The sequence below is a fragment of the Diabrotica virgifera genome, chromosome 3 (assembly GCF_917563875.1).
Source record: "Diabrotica virgifera virgifera chromosome 3, PGI_DIABVI_V3a".
NCBI classification, from domain to species: Eukaryota; Metazoa; Arthropoda; class Insecta; order Coleoptera; family Chrysomelidae; genus Diabrotica; species Diabrotica virgifera.
The window spans coordinates 120,516,428-120,537,760 of NC_065445.1; the positions used below are offsets into that span (position 1 = coordinate 120,516,428).

A 21,333-nucleotide genomic window follows, 5' to 3' on the forward strand; every position below is an offset into this window, starting at 1 on the left:
ATCCTGAGATTAACTGTCCGACAGCATTTGTCGAGGCGTCGACTTTTGCGCCCTCTACAATATTAGTGTACGTGCATAAATGAAAAAAGATATATTTTTGTACTCTCTAAGCGTTAGTTTTTAATATGTAAAACGTTTTATGTTCATTTCTAATAACGGTTCTAAGAAAAAAAATTCTGGAAAAAATTGATTATTTTTGGTCTTCTAAAGTACCTCAAAGTTTGTCGCACTTATTTAAAAACACCCTTTATTGATAAATAACATTGCTAGTTGTTAAAGTACCTAACTTTTTTATTATCCAACGAATAGAGTTCTTTCTGACTAAATTGGATGATATTGATGTGGACGACATTTGGTTTCAACAAGATGGTACTACCATTAGAATGATAATCCTTTCTTAAACAATGGTACTACAATCCATATAGTGCAATGCAATGACTGCATGAGACATTTCTTGATCATGGACTCTCTCGTTTCAGTGATCAAAATTGGCCCTTAGATCGTGTGATTTAACACCATTGATTTCTTGTTATGGTAAATCTTTTACATGTGTGTCATGTTCTCTCTACATTATTATATCTTCTGTTTTTCATTCCTCATAATTCTTATATCATTGACATTAATTCAATGGAAGCATCATTTTTGTTCTAGCTCTCCTGACTATTATAACGTCGCCTCAAAGCAACAGTAGGATATGTCAAATATTGTAGTTTCGAGAAACACGCAATTTAAATTTTTACGAATTTTTCATTATTTAATAACTTTTTTATATTTGAATGGATTTACATGGAATTTTGTTTTAGTATATAACTTTACAGGCCTTATATAAATATTTATATTAGTTCATAAAAAAGTGAAAAATAATTGGAAAAAAAGTTACTTGTCCTACTGTTGCTCTAAAGTTAATCTGTTTTTAACGATATCCGTAAATATGTGTTATATAAAGTGAGGACGTATGAGTTGGAATAAATTCATTATCTCTAGAATGGGAGCATTTGAAGAGAAATCCTGAGACAGGTCGATTTTTATTTTTAAATTATGACTTTTTACCATATATATCATACTAATAACGTCATCCATCTGGTTGTGATGACTTAATCGATGATTTTTTTACACAACCCCTACTCTCATTTAAAAAATCATCAATTACGTCATCACAACCAGATGGATGACGTCAGTAGTATGATGTATATGGCAAAAAGTCATAATTTAAAAATAAAAATCGAACTGTCTCAGGATTTCTCTCCAAATTCACCCCTTCTCGAGATAATGAATTTATTCCAACTCAAACGTCCTCACTGTATAAACTTATATTGTACTGAAGTTTTGTTTAAAATTTTACACATTTTATTATAAAAAAACAAAACAATTTTGTTGTTCAAACATTTTATTAGATAAATTATAAACTCAATATACAGGGTGTTTGGTAAAGAATGGGTCATAGGCCATCAGGTTCCTGAGGTTAAAATAGACCGATTTAAGCTAACTTACCGTAGTACAAAGTTTATAATAACCGAGATACAGGGTGTCAAAGTTAAACTTTTTTTTTTATTTATTATTGAATATTTCCTGACAGGTATGAGATAACAACATGAAATTTGGTATGTAAGGGTTTTTTGGGTCGAGAAAACTAAATTCCCTATCAAAAATTATGTATTGCCCAGAGAGCGCCACATACGCCTTTCAGCACTCATTTATTACGTTCAATTTTTTTTATCCCTCACTCTGTATAATTTTGAGATAAAATTTTTATTCTCCTATTATTTTTGCTTAAAAAAGGTATACTTCTTTCATCTCCCTAAACTCAACCGTTTTCGAGATAAAAGCATTTGTGAAAGCTGTGATACATCATCATTTTTAGCATATCATTGTAGTTACACCCGAAAAATAACTTAAAACCATAAAATTATCCAAAAATGTATCGCAAATTTCTTCAAATGGAATTTGCGATGCAATGACATAAATTTGAGAACTGGAACAATTATTATGGTTTTAAGTTATTTTTCGGGTGGAACTACATACAATGATATTATGCTAAAAATGATGGTGTATCGCAGATTTAAAATGCGTTATCTCGAAAACGGTTGAGTTTAGGGAGATGAAAAAAGTATACCTTTTTTAAGTAAAACTAATAGGAGAATAAAAATTTTAATGTCAAAATTATACAGAGGGATAAAAAAATTGAATGTAATAAATGAGTGCTGAAAGGCGTATGTGACGCCCTCTGGGCAATACATCATTTTTGGTAGGGAATTTAGTTTTCTCGACCCAAAAAACCCCCACATACCAAAATTCATGTTGTTATCTCATACCTGTCAGGAAATATTCAATAATAAATAAGAAAAAAAATTTTACATTGACATCCTGTATCTCGGTTATTATAAACTTTGTACTAAGGTAAGTTAGCTTAAATCGGTCTATTTTAACCTGGGGAACCTAAGGTTAAGCTATGGCCCATTCTTTACCAAACACCCTGTACATGTTTTCCGACAATTTTAAAACTTGACAACGAAAATGACAAACAAAAGAGAATGAAAAATTAATCAGAATTAGTTGTGGTCACATCGGATGCAGACTAAATATTGACTTCTACTAGATATTTTAGATCTTTTATAACTTAAATTGGCTGAGGCTGAATTATTCATTTTTATTCTCACAATACAACTTTTAATATGAATGTAATAGTAGAACTGTGGTAGGATTTCTGAAGATAATAAATATTGTGGGTGCAAGCCGTTTAATATAAACAAAGACAAATAGGTACATATTCGCAATTTGGCAATAACTACATTAACATTAGGATGTGCGTAAGATAACTTAGTGTTGCATTAATCTTTTGTGACCAAAATTAGTAAACGACAAAATACAACAGTAGGATAATATGTCTTAGTGTTACATTATAGCATATATGAGTTAAAGAGAATTAAGCTACACAAGAATATGTAATATTGTGAAAAAAGTATTCCACTTTTTATTTATCTTAGTGTTACACTCAACAGATGGGTTTATTTCCAATCATTTGAAATGGCTATCCCAAAATTCATTTTTTTTTACATATGTATCCTACTGTTGCTTTGAGGCGACGATAAGTTCTCAATGTATATACTTTTTGACCGAAAAAAATGACTTCATGGCATACATTTTCTTAAAAGTATTTTTATTGTTGTCGATGAAGAGAGGAAAACTAATTAATGGTAGTAATAAAATGAAACATTTTTATAATTACGCATTTCTTTGATTCGAATTTAAAAATATATATTTATTTAACATTAAATAGTACACTTAAAACAAATAATATATGTCTTCAGGAAATAATTACTGCAAATTTAAGAGGAGACTGTATCCCCTACACTTTTGTTATTAAAGATTTCAATCCAGTAGCCATCAGGATCTGTAATAAAAGCTAATCCTTTCATTTTTCCATCATCTGGTCTTTTTACAAAATTAACATTAAGTTTTTCGAATCTTTCACAAGCTTTATATACATCTGGAACCATGACACCAATATGTCCTACAACGTTTGCATTTATTAATAAGTCACGATATAATTATTTAAACGAACTTACCAAAACCTCTAGGATCCTGATTACCATTATGAGGTTTATAATTTTCATCATCTTCTGTTCCCCAATTGCTAAAATAAATAAAGATAACTAATAATGATAATTTAGGTCTGTTCGTACAGGAATCAGAAACTATCACTGACTATCAGCAACTGCACGACGCATGCGTGTTTCAATTGTGCGAACGCTAATATTGAAACACGCATGCGTCGTGCAGTTGCTGATAGTCAGTGATAGTTTCTGATTCCTGTACGAACAGACCTTGTATCCATCTTGCGAACAGCCGCAACTGTTCGCAAGATGGTTCCTCCCAACGTGGAAGTCTTAAAGAATTTTTTTAAAAAAAATTTACATTCAAATTAACTAAATGTTAATAGAACATATAAAAAACTTTAATAATGAAGTCTATAGAACCATAAAAATGTAATCTAGTAGATTCTTCCTCCTTCCTGGCCTGGTCAGTTTTGTCTTTGCTCCTGTATTTTTAAGCTGATGATGGCTCGTGAAGAGCCGAAACGCGTCCTTATATGACCATTTTATTAATATACACATTTTGTGGTACTTCTTTGAGTTTTGTACTTCCTTACCTCGAGATCACATTTGAGAATGGATACTTCTCTTCATGTTTATAATATTTAAAAGTCAGATCAGTAGACAATTACAATGGTTTTGAATCGTCGTTATGGAAACCAATATCGTCGTCGTGGTAACCCATTATATTGAAAGTTTGGTTTTGACTACGTATTTTTTATGGGAACTAAGCCACAATTTTACTAAAAAATGAATTTATTAACGTTTCGAAGCCCAAATCGGGTTTCGTTGTCAAAATACAAAATACTATTAAAATAAAACGCTAAGTAAAAAAATTCTTCTAATAATTTATTTAATCTGACTCATTTTTTAGTAAAATTGTGGCTTAGTTCCCATAAAAAATACGTAATTATAAAAATGCCACAAGGAAATAGCTTCAGAACAACATTTGGTTTTGACAACCTTGTCAAAAAATTAATTTGTGTATTTTCACTTCTAAATAAAAATTGATATAATTCTATTTTTGTGGCTTTTTTCCAAACGTACGGCCCTAGAAAAAATATTGTTCCTAACTAATGCGGAAAGTATCTTCCCCGCACTCGACTGCTTGCCCGAACTCCGCTATCGCGTCGTTCGGGTCAACGGCAGTCTTGTGCGTGAAAGTATCACTTTCCGCACTAGTTAGGAAAATGACTATTTCATAATTGACACATTGACTATTTCATATTGACATAACTATTTTTGAAAAATTACATATATACATAATATATACATATATACATAATGTAATATTACATAATTACATTGACATAAAAATTTGAAGTTGTTTTATGACAACTTGGTAAAAAGTTAGTTTGTTTTTTTAATGTACTCCTAATTTGTTTATACCAATTATTAGTTTCAAAACATACGGACCACGCTGCAGCCCTACGCTGTGGATCCACAAAAGTAGTTTCGGATGATTGGCCGTGGGTTCTTATGTGGAGTGGACGTTCCATCTCAGACAAGCGACTGTGGCTGGACACTATCGCTCGTCTGAGATGGTACGTTTGATTTGCATGGGAATTTGCGGCTAATCATCGGAAACTACTTATGTGGATCCACAGCGTAGCGCTGCAGCGTGGTCCGTCTGTTTTGAACCATAAGAAACTTCATTCCCGCCTTATTAAATATTGAGATTTAAGGTTTGTGTATGCAAATTGTGAAACAGATTCAATTTTAACAAGACCGTCTATGAGTTTTTGAAAATTAGGCTCAAATGAAAGACTAATAAGAGCAAGTGGAAGGGGAACATGCAAATTTGTGTTCAGAAAACAACTTTAAATTACTACAATTTTCTATATCTTAAGTTCTTGTGGATAAATTGTTTCTTTAATTTATATGTACTTTTTGCATGCATTACATGTAAATAAATTAATGAATAAATAAACAGTGTAATTTATTTAAACAGCGTTATGTGTCTCAACTAGAACTCAATCTTAAACAAGATCCTCGTAGCTTTTGGTCGTTCATAAACTCCAAGAAAACAAATTGTTCTATTCCTGAAACTATGTCGTATAATAATATAAAGCTAGAGACTTCACAGGATATTGCCTCATCATTTGCCGATTTCTTCTCAAAGTCATACACCGATATTTCTCCTCCCGACCATATCACTCCCAAATTAAATACATATATTGCCGAACAATTGCACATTCCCGCTTTTACAAAATCTGAAATTGAACAGGCCATAAGGAAGATTAAGCCGAACATGACGATGGGACCAGATAATATTCCTGCATTTCTCATAAAAGATTGTGCCCACGTATTTTCAACTCCTCTGTGTACTTTATTTAACTGCATATTATCCAGTTCGGTCTTTCCCACACAATGGAAAGTTTCTAAAATTGTCCCTGTGTTTAAGAAAGAAAATCGAACTTCTATCCAAAACTATAGGCCTATTGCTATCATATCCAACTTTAGTAAAATTTTCGAGATATGTATAAATAAACACCTTTACACCCACATTTCACCATTCATAGTTCCCCAACAGCACGGATTTATCAGTGGTAAATCTACTTTAACAAATCTTGTTAATATCACTCAATTACTGTGTGAAGCATTAGACAGAAATGCTCAAGTCGACGTCATATACACTGACTTTTCCAAAGCTTTTGACCGCTTAAGTCATAAAATTCTACTGAATAAGCTCAGTTCTATTTCAATCACACCTACGCTGTTACAATTATTTAACTCTTATTTCACAGATCGATGGCAATATACACAAATTAGAGGTTTTAAATCAACCCCTTTTCCTCAGTTATCCGGAGTACCTCAAGGTTCAATTGTAGGACCGCTACTGTTTGTGATATTCGTTAATGATATTGTTGATGACCTAGATGTTCATTCACTAATTTATGCGGACGATTTAAAATTATTTTTTGAAATTAAGTCACCCTCCGATTGCATTAAGTCGGATTTATAGTTTGACGTAGCGTAGACGTAGACGTAACGGAGACGCAGTGGAAAAGATCAACACTGAATTTTGTGTACTCGTGTTTATAAATGAACGCAAGCGCCTGACGGAACATAAGAGAAACGTAACGTAACGGAAGAGATGACCAACTTTCATCTTTTACAGTGCGTTTCTTACGTCTGGCCAATCAAAATTAAGAATTTTGTTCTGTCACCCAAAGTGGACACTCCCTCATCAATTTTGTAAAGATAAAGTTGTTTATCAACATATTCGAATTTTGTTAATTATTTGAATACAATGGATGTTAAGTTATTAATTTAATAAAAATATATCATAGAGTCATTTCAATATTTCAGATAAATATGAGTTGTTTATTAGCCTAATTCGGGGTTATATACACATATTATACGATAGGTAAATCCAATAAACATTTTAAAGACCAGAAATGAAACAAAATAGTTGGAAATCCCACGGCATGCGGCACCAAGGAGCATATCTTCGTTTATTTCCTAATCCATGTAACACACAAAACAGATAAATATTATAATAAATAGTAGTATAAGTATAAATAAATAAACACAAAGTTTGTTTATTACTGTTCGCATAATTTATAGGCTATGTTGTTGAATTAGAATTAAGTCATTGTTTACTCTTTCTACTCATGCGCAAAAATTCCGCTACGTCGAACTATAAATTGACATAATATTTTCTTACGTTTCCAGTCCGTTTCTTACGTCTCCGTTGCGTCTACGTCTACGCTACGTCAAACTATAAATCCAACTTTGACTTCAAGAAAATTTAAATAAAATCAGTATATGGTGTGACACTAATTGTTTGCAGCTAAATGCGTCTAAATGTAATGTTATGTCTTTTTCTAGAAGCCCTTCTCCAACACACTACGATTATCATATACATAATACTTCCATTTGTCGCCCCAGCTCTGTTAAGGACCTGGGGGTCATATTTGACTGCAGACTGTCATTTGTTCCACACATCACTAATATCGTTGCGGGTGCGTTTAGTACTCTAGGTTTCATTTTACGAAATGCGAAAGAACTTACCGATATTGACACTTGCAAATTTTTATATTCATCTCTTGTTCTCCCCAAACTCGATTATGCATCGATAGTTTGGTCTCCAATTTATCAAAATCACACAACTGTTTTGGAATCGGTACAGAGGCGGTTTTTAAAAAGTATGCACTTTAAATCCACTGGCATTTATCCTGCTAGGGGATTTTCTGAAGAGCTACTTCTCGATAAATTTAAGATGCAAAGTCTTCAGCGTCGTAGAATAACTCAATCTTTATGCTTTTTATTTAAAATTATTAACAATCAAGTAAATACTCCTGAGTTATTGCAACTTCTTAATCTCCACGTACCACGTGTTGCTTCTCGTACTTCACAAACGTTTTATGTTAACAGAGCCAGATCAAATATTTTGGTGCAGTCACCTCTAGTACAAATGCAAGCTCACTACAATGCGAACTCTGATCTCTTTGACATCTTCAATTCTAATTTACGCATCATTAAGAATACTGCTAACGATATTAGGTTGCAACCAGTCACTTTTTAGCATCTTGCTGTTATATTATATTTATTCTGTATTTTTGTATTTAATTGTTTTACATAGTATGTATTTTCTGTTTTTCTTTAATTACTTTATAAGTTTTTGTTCGTCGTTGTTCGTATGTGAGTGTGTTTTTCTCATTTTGAGTTTTTTCACACACTTACATATAAACGGCGTTTATGTAGTCTATGTATTTTATACTGTTTTGTTGTTATGTTTATGATCTGTAAACAGTAAATTTACTAATACGCTTAATACACTAACCCAGATTGTAATTGGTCCAGTACTGTTATTTGGGTACTAAATAAATAAATAAATAAATAAAATAAATAAATAAAACAATTTTTGACAACAAAAATTACCCAAAAAATTGGCTGTAATAAAAATTATTAAGCAATTCCAGAAATAAATCAATGATTTATCACAAACACGAATGGTATAACCATATATTCCAAATTCTAAACAAAGATAATGAATGATTCATCACAAACACGAATGGCAAATATGAATGGTTCAGTTAAATAAAAACATCATTTTAGGGGCTGTATATATTCCACCCATGTCTGAAATTAATAAATATGAAATTCATTCTGAACAACTACTAACCACAAGTGAACAATTTCCTAATTCTACATTTTATCTATTTGGTGATTTTAATATTCCATCTGCTATACCTATGGGAAATACAAGTATTCTGTTCATTAGCAACCTGTCAACCGACCTCCCCATTGGCGGAGACTGAAGCTATTGAAGTCGTCTCAAATATATCTGCGCCATTCATAATCTTTTCCAATCTAATACTGTGCTCAACAACAGGGGGGTTCTTCTTGATCTTGTTCTATCTCCACAAGAACTAATAATACACAAAGCACACGATTTTCTGATCCAGCAAGATGTTCACCATCCTCCGCCAGTAACCACTTTACAACTTGTAGTTAAAAAAGCCCAACATCAGTTATGGAATACTACTACGACTTTGGCAGTGCAAATTTCACAGCCATTCACCAAAGTTTGGAATCTATTGACTGGGACAATCTATTACATAATAAACCACTCAATGAAATGATTTCTATATTGTATGACTCTCTGTATTATGTTGTTAACTTGTATGTTCCACAAAAAAGTATGCTCTAAAAAATTTCCATGCTGGTTTACACCTAATCTTAAAGAATTAATACATAACAAAGAAATTACTCATAAAATGAAGCTACCAGATCATCAGAAACCTATGTAGAATTTAGTCGGCTTAGAGCCCAATGTAAACTTTTAACAAGGGATTGGTATACTAATTATATTCATGAAACTGAAAACTCCATTAAACTTAACGTTAAGTCATTTTGGAAATTCGTTAATAGCAAAAAAGAAAACAATGTAATACCTGACACAATGAAACTAATCGATTCTATTGCCTCTCATGGAAATGATGTATACAATTTATTTGCTAATCATTTTTCATCTGTGTATACTAACCAAAGACTAAATTATTACCATAACCAAGTCCCCTTCAACGTTAGTGTATCTTCCTACCACATTCAAATATCAAAAATATGTATATGATAGATTGTCACAACTGAATAAAGGGACCGGGACCCGATGGGATTCCTCTTATTCTTCTAAAAGAATGCAGCTATATACTGTCTACACCACTTTATCATATTTTCAATGCCTCTCTCGATTCTGGTGAATTCCCCGACTTCTGGCTGGAAACAATCTTATGTAACTCCTATTTATAAATCAGGTGTTAAATCTGATATCAAGAACTATCGCCCCATATGTATTCTAAGCACTATCCCTAAAGTATTTGAAAACATTATAACTGAATTTCTTACTTACGACTGCTCTAGTGTTATTACTAACTCACAGTTTGGGTTTTCTTCCGGTATATCTGCTGAGCTAAGTCTACTTAATTATACTGACTACCTATCTGAAGCCAGAGGAGGGTTTGCAGGTTGATTCAGTGTACACTGACTTCTCCAAAGCCTTTGATAAGATAAACCATGACCTTCTATTACATAAATTACGTTCTATTGGTATTGATGGTCTAGTATTTAGGTGGTTATGTAGTTATTTAAAAAACAGAACTCAAATGGTTAGAGTAAATCACTGTAATTCCAACAGTTTTCCTGTGACTTCAGGTGTTCCCCAAGGTTCACACCCGGGACTGCTACTATTTAATATATTTATTAATGATATCACCACTTGTTTTTCCCATATAAAAGCTCTTCTTTTCGCTGATGATACAATAATAAGATCTCATGATGATATTCTTGGACTACAATCACATATTAATAAATTATCTCAGTGGTGCTCTCTTAATGGCATGATGGATTTTTTGGAAAACCATACGTTGTAAAATCAATTGAAAAACTAGACTTAATCATATGGTGAAAAGGTACATGTTTCGGAACAAAATTAACTAAAATAGTAGTGGATATATTAAGCATGCCTTCATCCAGTGCAGTGACTGAAAGAAGTTTCAGTACTTATGGTTTTTTTTATCCACTCCTCTAAAAGAAACCGGCTCACTGCTGAACGGGCTCGTAAGGTAACTTTTATTGCTCACACTTTAAAATTGTTAGATGTAGACCAATCCATGACTGAGCTGGCCACTCGTAAAAAACAAAATCCCACAACTCATCAATGCATTGAAATGCAGATTGTAGATGACTAGGATGAGCTAATGATAGAAATAGATTCTGAATCTGAGGTCTCATCTTTTATCATACCATATCGATTATTTGTTGTTAAGAAAATTTCATTTTTTATCAACGAAATTTTGTGTTTTCTGTTGTTTTTGTATATTTTTATATACAAAGAACACTGTTGTTTCGTCTCATAATTTTGTATATAAGATCATGATTTTAAAACCCTATTTTTCATCTTCAGCAATATTCTTAAGTGCGTCATGGGGTTCATTCTCAGAAAATTCTCCATATCGAGAATATTCTCCGATTTTTCATTCTCGAGAATTTTCCAACACTATCCACGCACTCAGAGTAAACTTACTTTGTTACATTTTCTGATCTGAATCAGATTCTGAAGACAGTTCCAAACTAACTTAGTGTCAATCAGATTCAATTCCAGTGCTTTTAACGCCACCTATCTATCAGATATAATTTAGACCAAGGCTTGTTTCCCTCCATACACCACAGCTCCAAATCCTTCATTGGTTTAGGAGCCATCTGATCTGGTATTATGAGATTCATTTTATTTGACTCCCAGTCATCCCTTCCTGGAAAAAGGGGTTTAACTTTCAATAGTTTCAATGTTTTAAATAAATCAAACAATTCTATAAAAGTTAGTTTATGTATCTTTATTTATTTTGAATCTTTTGTAGGGAAGGACGAAGGACTAACCATTCAAAAGAAGGATGCTTTATTCCTCCTATTTTATATAACTGTGACATTGGAATTACTACAAACTGATATACTTACTGTGTAAGCTCTATTGTCGCTTTTCTGCCAAATGTCCATGTAACTCTCTCCTGGGAACTTAGCCCTCCTGCCAAGTCTTTTGGATCTTCATATCCCATAAAGTAAAGTGAAAATTTCATACTTGGAAAATCCAACTTAGTTAACAGTTGCATACCTAACACTTCCGTATAAAAGGGTATTGATATTTTTGGATTCTTAATTCTGTACATTGTTTGTTGCATAATAAAATCCTAAATAATACTTCCTTTTAAAAAACAGTACAGAAATTTATAAAATATTACCTTAGTTTCTTCAGTGGCTGGTTTACATAATTTTAAAATATCTTCATTAGATATTGGAGGATTTGTAATATCTCCCATTTTGATTAAAATCTATAAAACCTGAGTACGTTTTGTTTATTTGCAATTGAAAAACCGAAAACTATGAAACTATGAATAATAAATGAATGAAAATGAAATGAATAAAATGACAGTGACGTTTACTTGCATTGGTTATGTTATGGTTATGTTTGTCTTCTTTTTGCTGTCAGTTGTTTTCTTAAAAACATTACCAAATATTTTTAGACTTAAAAAGATCAATCTTTATTTAATTTTTATTAAATATTTACATTTTCTGAAAAGTTAAAACGAAGAAATGGATTATCTTCCATTTATAAACATTTTTTAATCGTTTTTATGCCATTATTCATAAAATCAGTGCTAGTCTGGTAAAAAAGAAGACAATTTTAACCTAGAAATAGAATTATTTTGTTTAAAAAATTATAAAATGATAAATCCAGAAACTGAAAATGGAAATGTTTCTGCAAGACAAAGACCAGATCCTAGAAGCAGATATGAATTCACACCCGAAGAACTACGTGTTCTTAAAGAATGCAACAGAGAAAGTTTTTACAATAGATGCCTACCAATAAGTGCATTTTTGGCTGGTTCAACTTATTATGGTGTAAAGGCTGGATTTTTAAGAGGAAACCCACGATTTGGAGCTACCCCAAAAGTCTTCGTTGCTGTAGCAGTTGGTTATTTTCTTGGTAAATTCTCCTATCAGTCCAAATGTGCAGAAAAACTGATGCAGCTTCCTAATAGTCAAATAGGGGAAATGTTAAGACAAAAAAGACGTGGCAATCTTAAAGAATCTATAGATACTGGATTTGGACCAAGTATGTACTATTTCTAATATCAGAGTGTTAACCTGTTAACTCCATTATTCACCTGTAATGGTATTTGAGCAGGTTCTAAGTCTATATACCTTTATATACTATCCCACAAACCCACTGATTCCAATGTAGTTTAGAAATAGGAAATAGTTATAAAACTGACTCGAATATAGTTGAGAAATACTTGAATCTTTTATTGTTGAAAGAGGTTAAGTACCATTTTCTACTTTTCGAGTTATAGTAAGAAAACCCTCGTCTCTTTCTATATCCACATCATTTGGTGTTGAAAGGAAGCAAACACTGATGCACTGCGCGGATATAGTTTATACTGAGCGAAAACTGCATTTAACACCAAATAACGCAGATATAGAAAGAGAGAAGGGTTTCTTACTATAACGCAAAAAGTAGAAAATGGTGCTTACCCCCTTCCAATAATAAACGAGTCAGTTAAATAACTATTTCCAAACTATATTAGAGTCGGAAGGTTTGTGGGATAGTATAGGAAGGTATATTATATAGAATCAAAATCCGCTTAAATATCGTTCCAGATAAATAATGGAGTTAGCAGGTTAACGCTCTTAAGTTTGTTGCTCATTTATGCGCTGCGAAGCATGGAGTGGCATAGTTTTGAAATGTGCACTAGTATGTGCACAGTTTTTCGCTTATGTACGGGGAAGTATAGCATGTTGTTTGGCTTGGAATCGAAGGCATTTATGTAACTATTATAATTGGAAAATAAGCCACAATCTAACTTGAAAAAATGATTTTATTGACTTTTCGACTTCCACCTCGGATGTCGTTATCGAAATACTCTTATTAAAAATATCATTAATATTTTTTATTTTGATAACTACGTATGAGGTGAAAGTCGAAACGTCAATAAAATCATTTTTTCAAGTTAAATTGTGCCTTATTTCCCAATTAGAATAGTTAATTATGCAAATAACTAAACGAGTAATTTTTAAAATTAAAGACATTTTAAAACTAATTTTCACACCTTTCAAACTCTTTTATTATTAATTTTAAGAAGAAAAGTGATTCTTAATAAAAAGTTCTGCATGGTCTAAAACCTAAAATACAGCCAACTTATGTCAAATTCTATCAATTTTATACAAGGTATGTCAAAAAATATGAATTTTGCTCAAGAGTAAAATACATTTATTTTTCACAATATCGAAAATTGTTATTATGAAAAGTTATTTAGAATTAAAAACTATGTTTCAGTATGTAATTACATCCTTCTAATTGAAATATTTTGAACTATAAAGGTACTTTACTTTTGATCTAAATTTATCTATTTTGATATACCTCATATAAAATTTGATATAAGATGGTTGTATTTTAGGTTTCAGACCATCCAGAACTTTTTATTACTTTTTTCGTAAAATGAATAATAACAGAGTTATCAGAATTGAAATAATTGAAAATAATGTTGTTATCCATAATTTTTCAAAAAAAAATTTTTTTCAATTAAAAGGATGTAATTGCATATTAGAATATAGTTTTTAATCCCCAACAACTTTTCATAATAGCAATTTTCAATATTGTGAAAAATAAAGCTACTTTACTCTTGAGTGAAATTCAAACTTTTTGACATACCTCGTATAACATTCATAAAATTTGATATCTGATGGTTGAATCTTGACCATGCAGAACTTTTTATAAAGAATAATTTTTTTCATAAAATTAATAACAAACAAGTTTTCCATATGGATACAACTTACAGGGACATACTGTATATTTGAAAATTTTGGTCACAATTAACCTTGTTATAAAACATGACTCGCGACCCACTGATGGGATCTCTTTAACCCTCCGTTACTCGCACACGGTGTGGGAGACCGGGCCTGTAAATAAATTCCTGTAACTCTGCTTGTAGTGGGGATTTTGAATGGCTACTTCGTATACTTCTTCAGTGGTCAATCAACTGTGGGTAAAGTAAGTTCGCAGTGTAAAAAATAGTACTGTCCTTTTGTTATTACGCAACACGGTCCCGTACACCGTGTGCGAGTATTTGTGCACCAATTTTTGTGTTTGGATCACACATCGATATTTTTAATTAGTAAGGTAATTTAAGATCTTTTCCTTATTTTCAATGTTTATAGATTAGTTTATTTATATTTATATATATAAATATAAATATATAACTTACCCAGAACCATCAGAATGAGTTTTAGGGAGATATGTGGTTTACCAACAGAACAAGTACCAGTCGTAACACCAGGAACTTCAGATCGCTGTGCTGTTTGTGATTGGAAGAAAAATAGAAAAACAAAGTTTTACTGCCAAATATGCTCAAAATATCTGTGTTTGGAACACCATTGTTCCAATGAATGTGACACCATTGTGTATTTCATGTTTTAAAAACGTTAATTAATTTTTATAACTTTTTTTGTTACTACAATTACTCTTTATTTTTAATTTTTTTGTGTATTGAATTAAGATCTAAAGTTCTTAGTAAACAAATTTAACCATATTCAATTTTTTTTTCACTTCCAAAGATTTGTATATACATATAAATGGATAACAATGAAAATTATTAAATTTTTGATTAAAGTAATATAATGTGAACACAAACGCATATCTACAAAATTATATGATCATATATTCATTAAATAATTTAATCGTACACAATTTTGCAAAAAAAAATAATTTTAAAACACTGCTGACCCATATTTTTGGACCCGGTCTCCTGCACCGTGCGCGAGTATCCGATCACAAAAAGTTGGCGCGAGTAACGAAAGGTTAAAATATTCTGGTCATAAAATTAATATTTTACTACAGTTTGTTTTTACACCAAGAGGAGTAATTCAAATTTCCCGAGTGGTAAAGCTTGTTTGTAATTGGTCCAACCTCAGGCAAGTTTACTACTATGTTATTAAATTTTGACACTAATGACATTTATAAAATTGTGACACTATCGGCATTTCATCACTATTCATCAGTTAACCTTCCGTTACTCGCGCCAACTTTTTGTGATCGAATACTCGCGCACGGTGCAGAAGACCGGGTCCAAAAATATGGGTCAGCAATATTTGAAAAAAAATTTTTTTTGCAAAATTGTGTACAATTATATTATTTAATAAATATATGATCATATAATTGTGTAAATATGCGTTTGTGTCAACATTATATTACTTTAACAAAAAGTAATTTTGTTAATCATCATCTTCATACGTTTCCTCGTCAGTCGATACTTCCTCAAATAATTTTAATAACCTTTGCTTCTCCTTCTCGTAATCCATATCTAAATATAAATAAACAAATATATAAACATTAAAAATAAGAAAAAGACCTTAAATTACATGACTAATTAAAACTTACTACTTTTAATTACCTGACTAATTAATAGGTCTTGCCTAATAATAAAAGTACAATACTCTTTTTTACACTGCACGTGGACTTCACACACAGTTGACTGATGACTGAAGAGGTATATGCAGCAGCAATTGAAAATATGCATTACAATTAAAGTTACAGGCAGTTATTTAGAGGCCCGGTCTCATACACCGTGTGCGAGTAACGGAGGGTTAATGACGTTATAATTGCCTATCAGCAATTTTTTGTATTTTCTACATTATTCCTTTAATTTTTAGATTTTTAGTCTGTTTTATATAAAAAGTTGTTTTTAGAACTCTTTAGCGACGTACTAGTATAATACAGTAGAACCTCGGTTAACCGAGATTCCGGGTTAACAAAGGCCATCCTAATATGAATTTTATAAATTTTAATGAGAAAATATCACGTCCAAATAAACAAGCGATGTAAAGCGCCTTAACTTAAATGTTTCTTGTATTTATAAACTGGCCAAAAGTCACAAATAACTAGTTTTATATCGTTATTTAAGTATATTGAGACATTTATAACACCAATTACATACAGTATTGTACTATATTTAGGTTACGTTCCGTATTATCCGAGTTTTGCCATATCCGAGGTACTCTCGGTCCCAATTACCTCAGTTAATTGAGGTTCTACTGTATATTTATGGATTACCGTCAAAGTATTATTAGACCTGGATCCCGCATACCAAAAAAAGTTGATTAATAGCAAGCTGAAAATTTGATAATTACTTAACAGTGTCTAGTCAGACAAACTTTGATGTACGGGAACACTGGAACAGGGGAAGTTTTAATTGTGGAACAGGTTAAAAATTTGAAATGTCATACTACGAAAATGTCACATGTATTTTGTCGGAAAGAACTTCCAATTTGGTGATATTTCTAGTAACTTTCTTGGGTGTGAATCTGTCTTTTTAGTTTACTCCTCTTGGTTTAAAAACAAAGCCTAGTAAGTTTGTGTGCATTATTGAAACTTTTTTATTCAATGAAATTTATTGAAATTTTACACTTAATGTAACTATTTTTGTAAATTTAGTGATATGTTTACATAAATGTCACACCTTAAAGTACTTAAGAGCACACAGTAGCGATCAACAGGTAGCAACAAACGCGGTCCAAGATTGCGAAAGTTCTGCGAACTTTCAAAAATGAGGCAACAGTGCGTCTGTAATTCGACACCGACAGTGACGTTTATACTATCAAAAACAATAATTTTTATACACATAGGCGCGAAATGTTGCCAAGTCAGTGACGTTTGATTTCTTGTTATAAAAAAATCGATTTTTAGTAGTTCCAATGTGACATAAAATCTAGGAACGGGATAAAAAATTTTATTTGAAGAAAGTGTATTTTTTTGTCTTTCTTAATGGCAGTATAGGCTCCTTTTTTCAATATTTTATTTAGTTAGAGTAATTTCCACATACTAACATATATTTCTGAAATTGGGCTCTGTACCGCCATTCTTTATTATATTACGAATATGTGTGCCAAATATCTCAACAAAATATTCAAAATTAGAGCCGCAATCTTGGAACATGTTTGTTGCTACCTGTTGATCGCTACTGTTTACTCTTAAGTATTTCATTTGGCCAGCTCATTCAATCTTGTACTTTCTAATTTTGATAAATTATGGATATAGAATGTTGCAAGTAGACAAATCAATTGCAATTTTTAAACTAAAACTTTATTTCAATATAATTAAAATTATTATATTTTAGGTTTAGGTTTAGCCCCCTTTTCAAGTATTAATCCCGCCGACACATATAGTGATATAAGTCCTTACAGCAGTTTAGACCTAGATACATCAAGACCTGAAAACCCTGGTTTGGATGACTATCATAGACCATCCTTAGATAATCCAGCTGTAGAGACACTTGAAGAAATGCCTCCAGAACAAAAAATATCCACAAGTTATGAAGAACTGAGGAAAAAAAATAGGGAAGAATATATTCAAAAAAGAACAGGTGGATATAAAGAGCCTCCGGTGAGAGTAACAGAACCTTCATTTTTAAGTCCTAGGCAAGAGAAATCTACAAATACAAATGAAAATAAATATGGGGATACTTGGGGTTGAGCTGGTTTTAATGGTATTATCAAGATTTCAATTACACAACTTTTATTTAGTAATGTATGATTTTAAATATCTGATTGACTCTGTTGCTTATTGTTTGTAGAATAAAACTATTAAGTCTTTCAATTGTTTTTCTATTAAGAAAAATATAAGTATGTAAATTTTTGTTTGGTAATAGCAGTACCACCAGGTATGTTCTTCTTCATGTACCATGTCCTCTCAAAATGTTGGTTACCATCATAGCTATCTTAATTTTATTCACTGCAACACTAAATAGCATGTTTGTATCAACACAATACCAATCTCGCAAGTTCTTCGTCCTGGACTGCGTTGGCCTGCTATTTTTCCTTGAATGTTTTGCAGCAACCTATATTTGGGACCTCTCATTACATGTCCGAAATACTCCAGCTTTCTCTGCTTGATGCTTTTTTAATCTCAGTAGTCTTGCTGAGACGTTCTAGTATTGAAGAGTTTCGAATCTTCTCCACCCAAGAAACTTTTAAAATTCTTCTATAGCACCACATTTCGAAAGCCCCCAGGCGATTTAGATTGATCTCATTCACAGTCCAGGACTCAATACCATAAAGTAAGGCTGAGTACATGTAGCAGCGAAATAGGCATATCCTGAATGCCAATTTTAGGTCTCTGTTACATAAAATCTTGTGACATCCTTCTAAAAGCGGCTATGGCCTGCTCTATCCTAGATCTAATTTTGCCGTGACTTTCTGCGTTACAATTTAATTGTTGTCTAAGGTAAATGATTTTATCAACTTGCTCGAGTTTTGTATTATTTACATATATAGATGGTTTTATATAGTTGTTTACTTATTATGAGTATTTTGGTTTTCTGTATGTTCAGATCCAGACCTGCCTCCCTACAACTCTCAACGACACTATCAAGTAGTGTTTACAGATCTTCTTGACTAGAAGCTAGGAGTATTGTAAGTCCACATATCGCAAATTATTGATAACTTCAATGTTCACAATTATTCCTTCTTGTTTTTCAGAAAGTGTATTTCTGAAAATTCTTTCGGAGTATAACATTGAAAAGCAGGGGTGACAAGAGGCATCCATGCTGTACTTCTCTTTTAATATTAAGAGCCTGTCATTCTACACCATCTACTAAAACTGATGTTGTTTGATGTACACTTTTATCAAAGGAACACGAAACTAAAGTTTACAACACTTTTAAATTAAACAGTAATAACAACAATTATTACACTTTTGATAGGAAAACGCTGATGCACCTGTTCAGAGAAATAGAGACTTTGGTGCCATCTATACAATAACGATCAAACTTAAATTATTACAGTTTTAGATATTTACTATCCATTCTTATTGAAAAGTGTAAAAAAAATAATTTCATTTACTGCACTTTTCTTCAGAACGTGTGATATATATACCTACAACTATGATATGCAGAGAAAACAAAAAAGTTCCAGGTTACTACAATTCTAATTGGAGATCTAGATTAGGAACTCCTTATAATAGACGTAATCACTTAATTCAATTTTGCCAAGAACATAATGTGGTAATCTTGAATATATTTTCAATTTTCCAACCAAACGCCTCCATCCATCTCTTGACTATCTCTCATCTTTTTTAGTAAAAAATAACTGCAACATCAAGATTAAAATTTATTCAAATTACTTATTTAAGCTTAACTCTATGGGTAATAAAAAAATACATAAATATTTATGTTTTCCTCTTCTTCACTTGTGTCTTCAATTTCAACATTTTAACATGTTGCGTGTAAGTGAATTGAAAGACATTCACTTTTTAAGTCAAAGGGGCCTTAGGTCTTTCGACGATCGGCACAGGCACTTAAATTACTTTGGTATATCTTCAACATGAAGAGAATAATGTCTTTTTACATCATTTGAACACAACATGTTAAACAAATAATATCACAGATTAATATTGAGCATCCCAATCTTCAAATTCTAAATTAAAGGCTCTGGCATTAACAGGTGTATGAATGTCAGTTTGATGATTGCTGGCAGGGCAGTTGTCATTGAACTCTTGAAATACGTACTTCTTGTCTCTAGAATCACAGACAGTCATGTGTTCTCCCAACAATGTCTTGTTTGCAAAACGATGGAGTGCGTTATAGGGACAGGTCACAAAGTCCGGATAGTTCACCATACATTTGATGATGTGTCTTTGTAATGAACTCTGGGGCATGATGTGTAGTGGGTTAAATGGACAGCTTACATTTCTTTCAGCCCTAAAACCATAAAACTTAGCTAAGCTTTCATCTGGAACTAAAAAGGACATTTTGTGAATGAAGTAGGCCCCTTTTAGGGAAGAAGTAACAGAAATTCAATATTAATTTTAATAATAAAATAATACTTACATTATTTGCCCAAAATTTACACAATGTAAACTGATAAAATGGATAAAACAAAGACTTTGTTTAACAACAAATCTATTTCTAACCTATAAATTTGTTTAGCCGTTTAGCCTCAAATGTAGACAACACACAACACGTTATACTCATAGAGGTATATATTGACATAGAGAGAGTGTCATTCAAAGTGAAGTGACGACACCATCTTTTTTCTTTGGATTAGTGCTGTTTCACTCTTACGCATATTAAGCTGCGTTGTCAGTTAGATAGTTGTCCTCCTCTTCCGTGCCTATCCTCACACCTTAATGTCATCTAAGCCCCGTATTCATAGTCGGTACTCAAGTATGAGTCGATGCTTAAGGTCGACCTTGAAAAAATTTGTATACAAATTTGTATAAGAATTTGTTCAAGGTCGACCTTAAGCATCGACTCAGACTTGAGTACCGACTATGAATACGGGCCTAAGTTTCTCGGTACAATGTGCTAGAAAGAGATAGCGCAAACCAGTCCAAGAGATCTTGTCACAGATCATCTACCTCCTCTAGATGTTTCACGATAACGCTTTGGTTAAATATGAAAAACAGCGCTCCATGCCGCTTGTATCGGAACTAATGCAAGCGGGAATTTCAAAATGTAATTTTGGTGGGAAGAAAATGTTAGGTTAAAATATTTGTATAGTTGAAAAAAAAAATAATTTGGTTTTAAAATATGCAAATTATTTTTAATTTCAAATATACAAAATACCATTTGAGAAAAAATAAGACATGACAACGTATTTTTATTTATTTATTTAATACCAGCAAAACCACTTTGTATATATTTTTTTACAAATCGTATCTTTACAAATGAAATTATTAATAGTTATC

General features: G+C 31.9%; 3 protein-coding genes across 3 annotated transcripts; 1 reads left to right on the forward strand and 2 right to left on the reverse strand.

Moving 5' to 3' along the window:
• Nucleotides 1-3,213: 3,213 nt before the first annotated feature.
• LOC126881281 (lactoylglutathione lyase) lies at nucleotides 3,214-12,048 on the reverse strand. The gene is made up of 4 exons (XM_050645472.1): nucleotides 11,834-12,048; nucleotides 11,553-11,782; nucleotides 3,567-3,634; nucleotides 3,214-3,511 (listed from the first exon to the last, which is right to left on the reverse strand). The coding sequence occupies exons 1-4, from the start codon at nucleotides 11,909-11,911 to the stop codon at nucleotides 3,327-3,329; spliced, it is 561 nt and encodes a 186-aa protein (XP_050501429.1). The 5' UTR covers nucleotides 11,912-12,048; the 3' UTR covers nucleotides 3,214-3,326.
• A 26-nt stretch (nucleotides 12,049-12,074) lies between these two features.
• LOC126881280 (OCIA domain-containing protein 1) lies at nucleotides 12,075-18,239 on the forward strand. The gene is made up of 2 exons (XM_050645471.1): nucleotides 12,075-12,708; nucleotides 17,765-18,239. Exons 1-2 carry the CDS (start codon nucleotides 12,318-12,320, stop codon nucleotides 18,118-18,120), a joined length of 747 nt encoding a protein of 248 aa, XP_050501428.1. The 5' UTR covers nucleotides 12,075-12,317; the 3' UTR covers nucleotides 18,121-18,239.
• Nucleotides 18,240-19,741: 1,502 nt separating this feature from the next.
• On the reverse strand, nucleotides 19,742-20,746 carry LOC126881282 (gametocyte-specific factor 1 homolog). Its single transcript, XM_050645473.1, has 2 exons — nucleotides 20,474-20,746; nucleotides 19,742-20,344 (listed from the first exon to the last, which is right to left on the reverse strand). Coding segments are annotated over exons 1-2 (315 nt in total). The 5' UTR covers nucleotides 20,476-20,746; the 3' UTR covers nucleotides 19,742-20,031.
• Between the last annotated feature and the right edge of the window lie 587 nt (nucleotides 20,747-21,333).

What these genes read in the sequence shown, in the direction of transcription:
- LOC126881280 (XM_050645471.1), top strand. Translation starts at nt 12,318, where the DNA reads ATGATAAATCCAGAAACTGAAAATGGAAATGTTTCTGCAAGACAAAGA. An exon ending in AGATACTGGATTTGGACCAA is followed by an intron (nt 12,709 to 17,764) that starts GTATGTACTATT and finishes ATTATATTTTAG; the next exon opens with GTTTAGGTTTAGCCCCCTTT.
- LOC126881281 (XM_050645472.1), bottom strand. Translation starts at nt 11,911, where the DNA reads ATGGGAGATATTACAAATCCTCCAATATCTAATGAAGATATTTTAAAA. An exon ending in GCGACAATAGAGCTTACACA is followed by an intron (nt 3,635 to 11,552) that starts GTAAGTATATCA and finishes TATTTATTTTAG; the next exon opens with CAATTGGGGAACAGAAGATG. An exon ending in TCAGGATCCTAGAGGTTTTG is followed by an intron (nt 3,512 to 3,566) that starts GTAAGTTCGTTT and finishes CAAACGTTGTAG; the next exon opens with GACATATTGGTGTCATGGTT.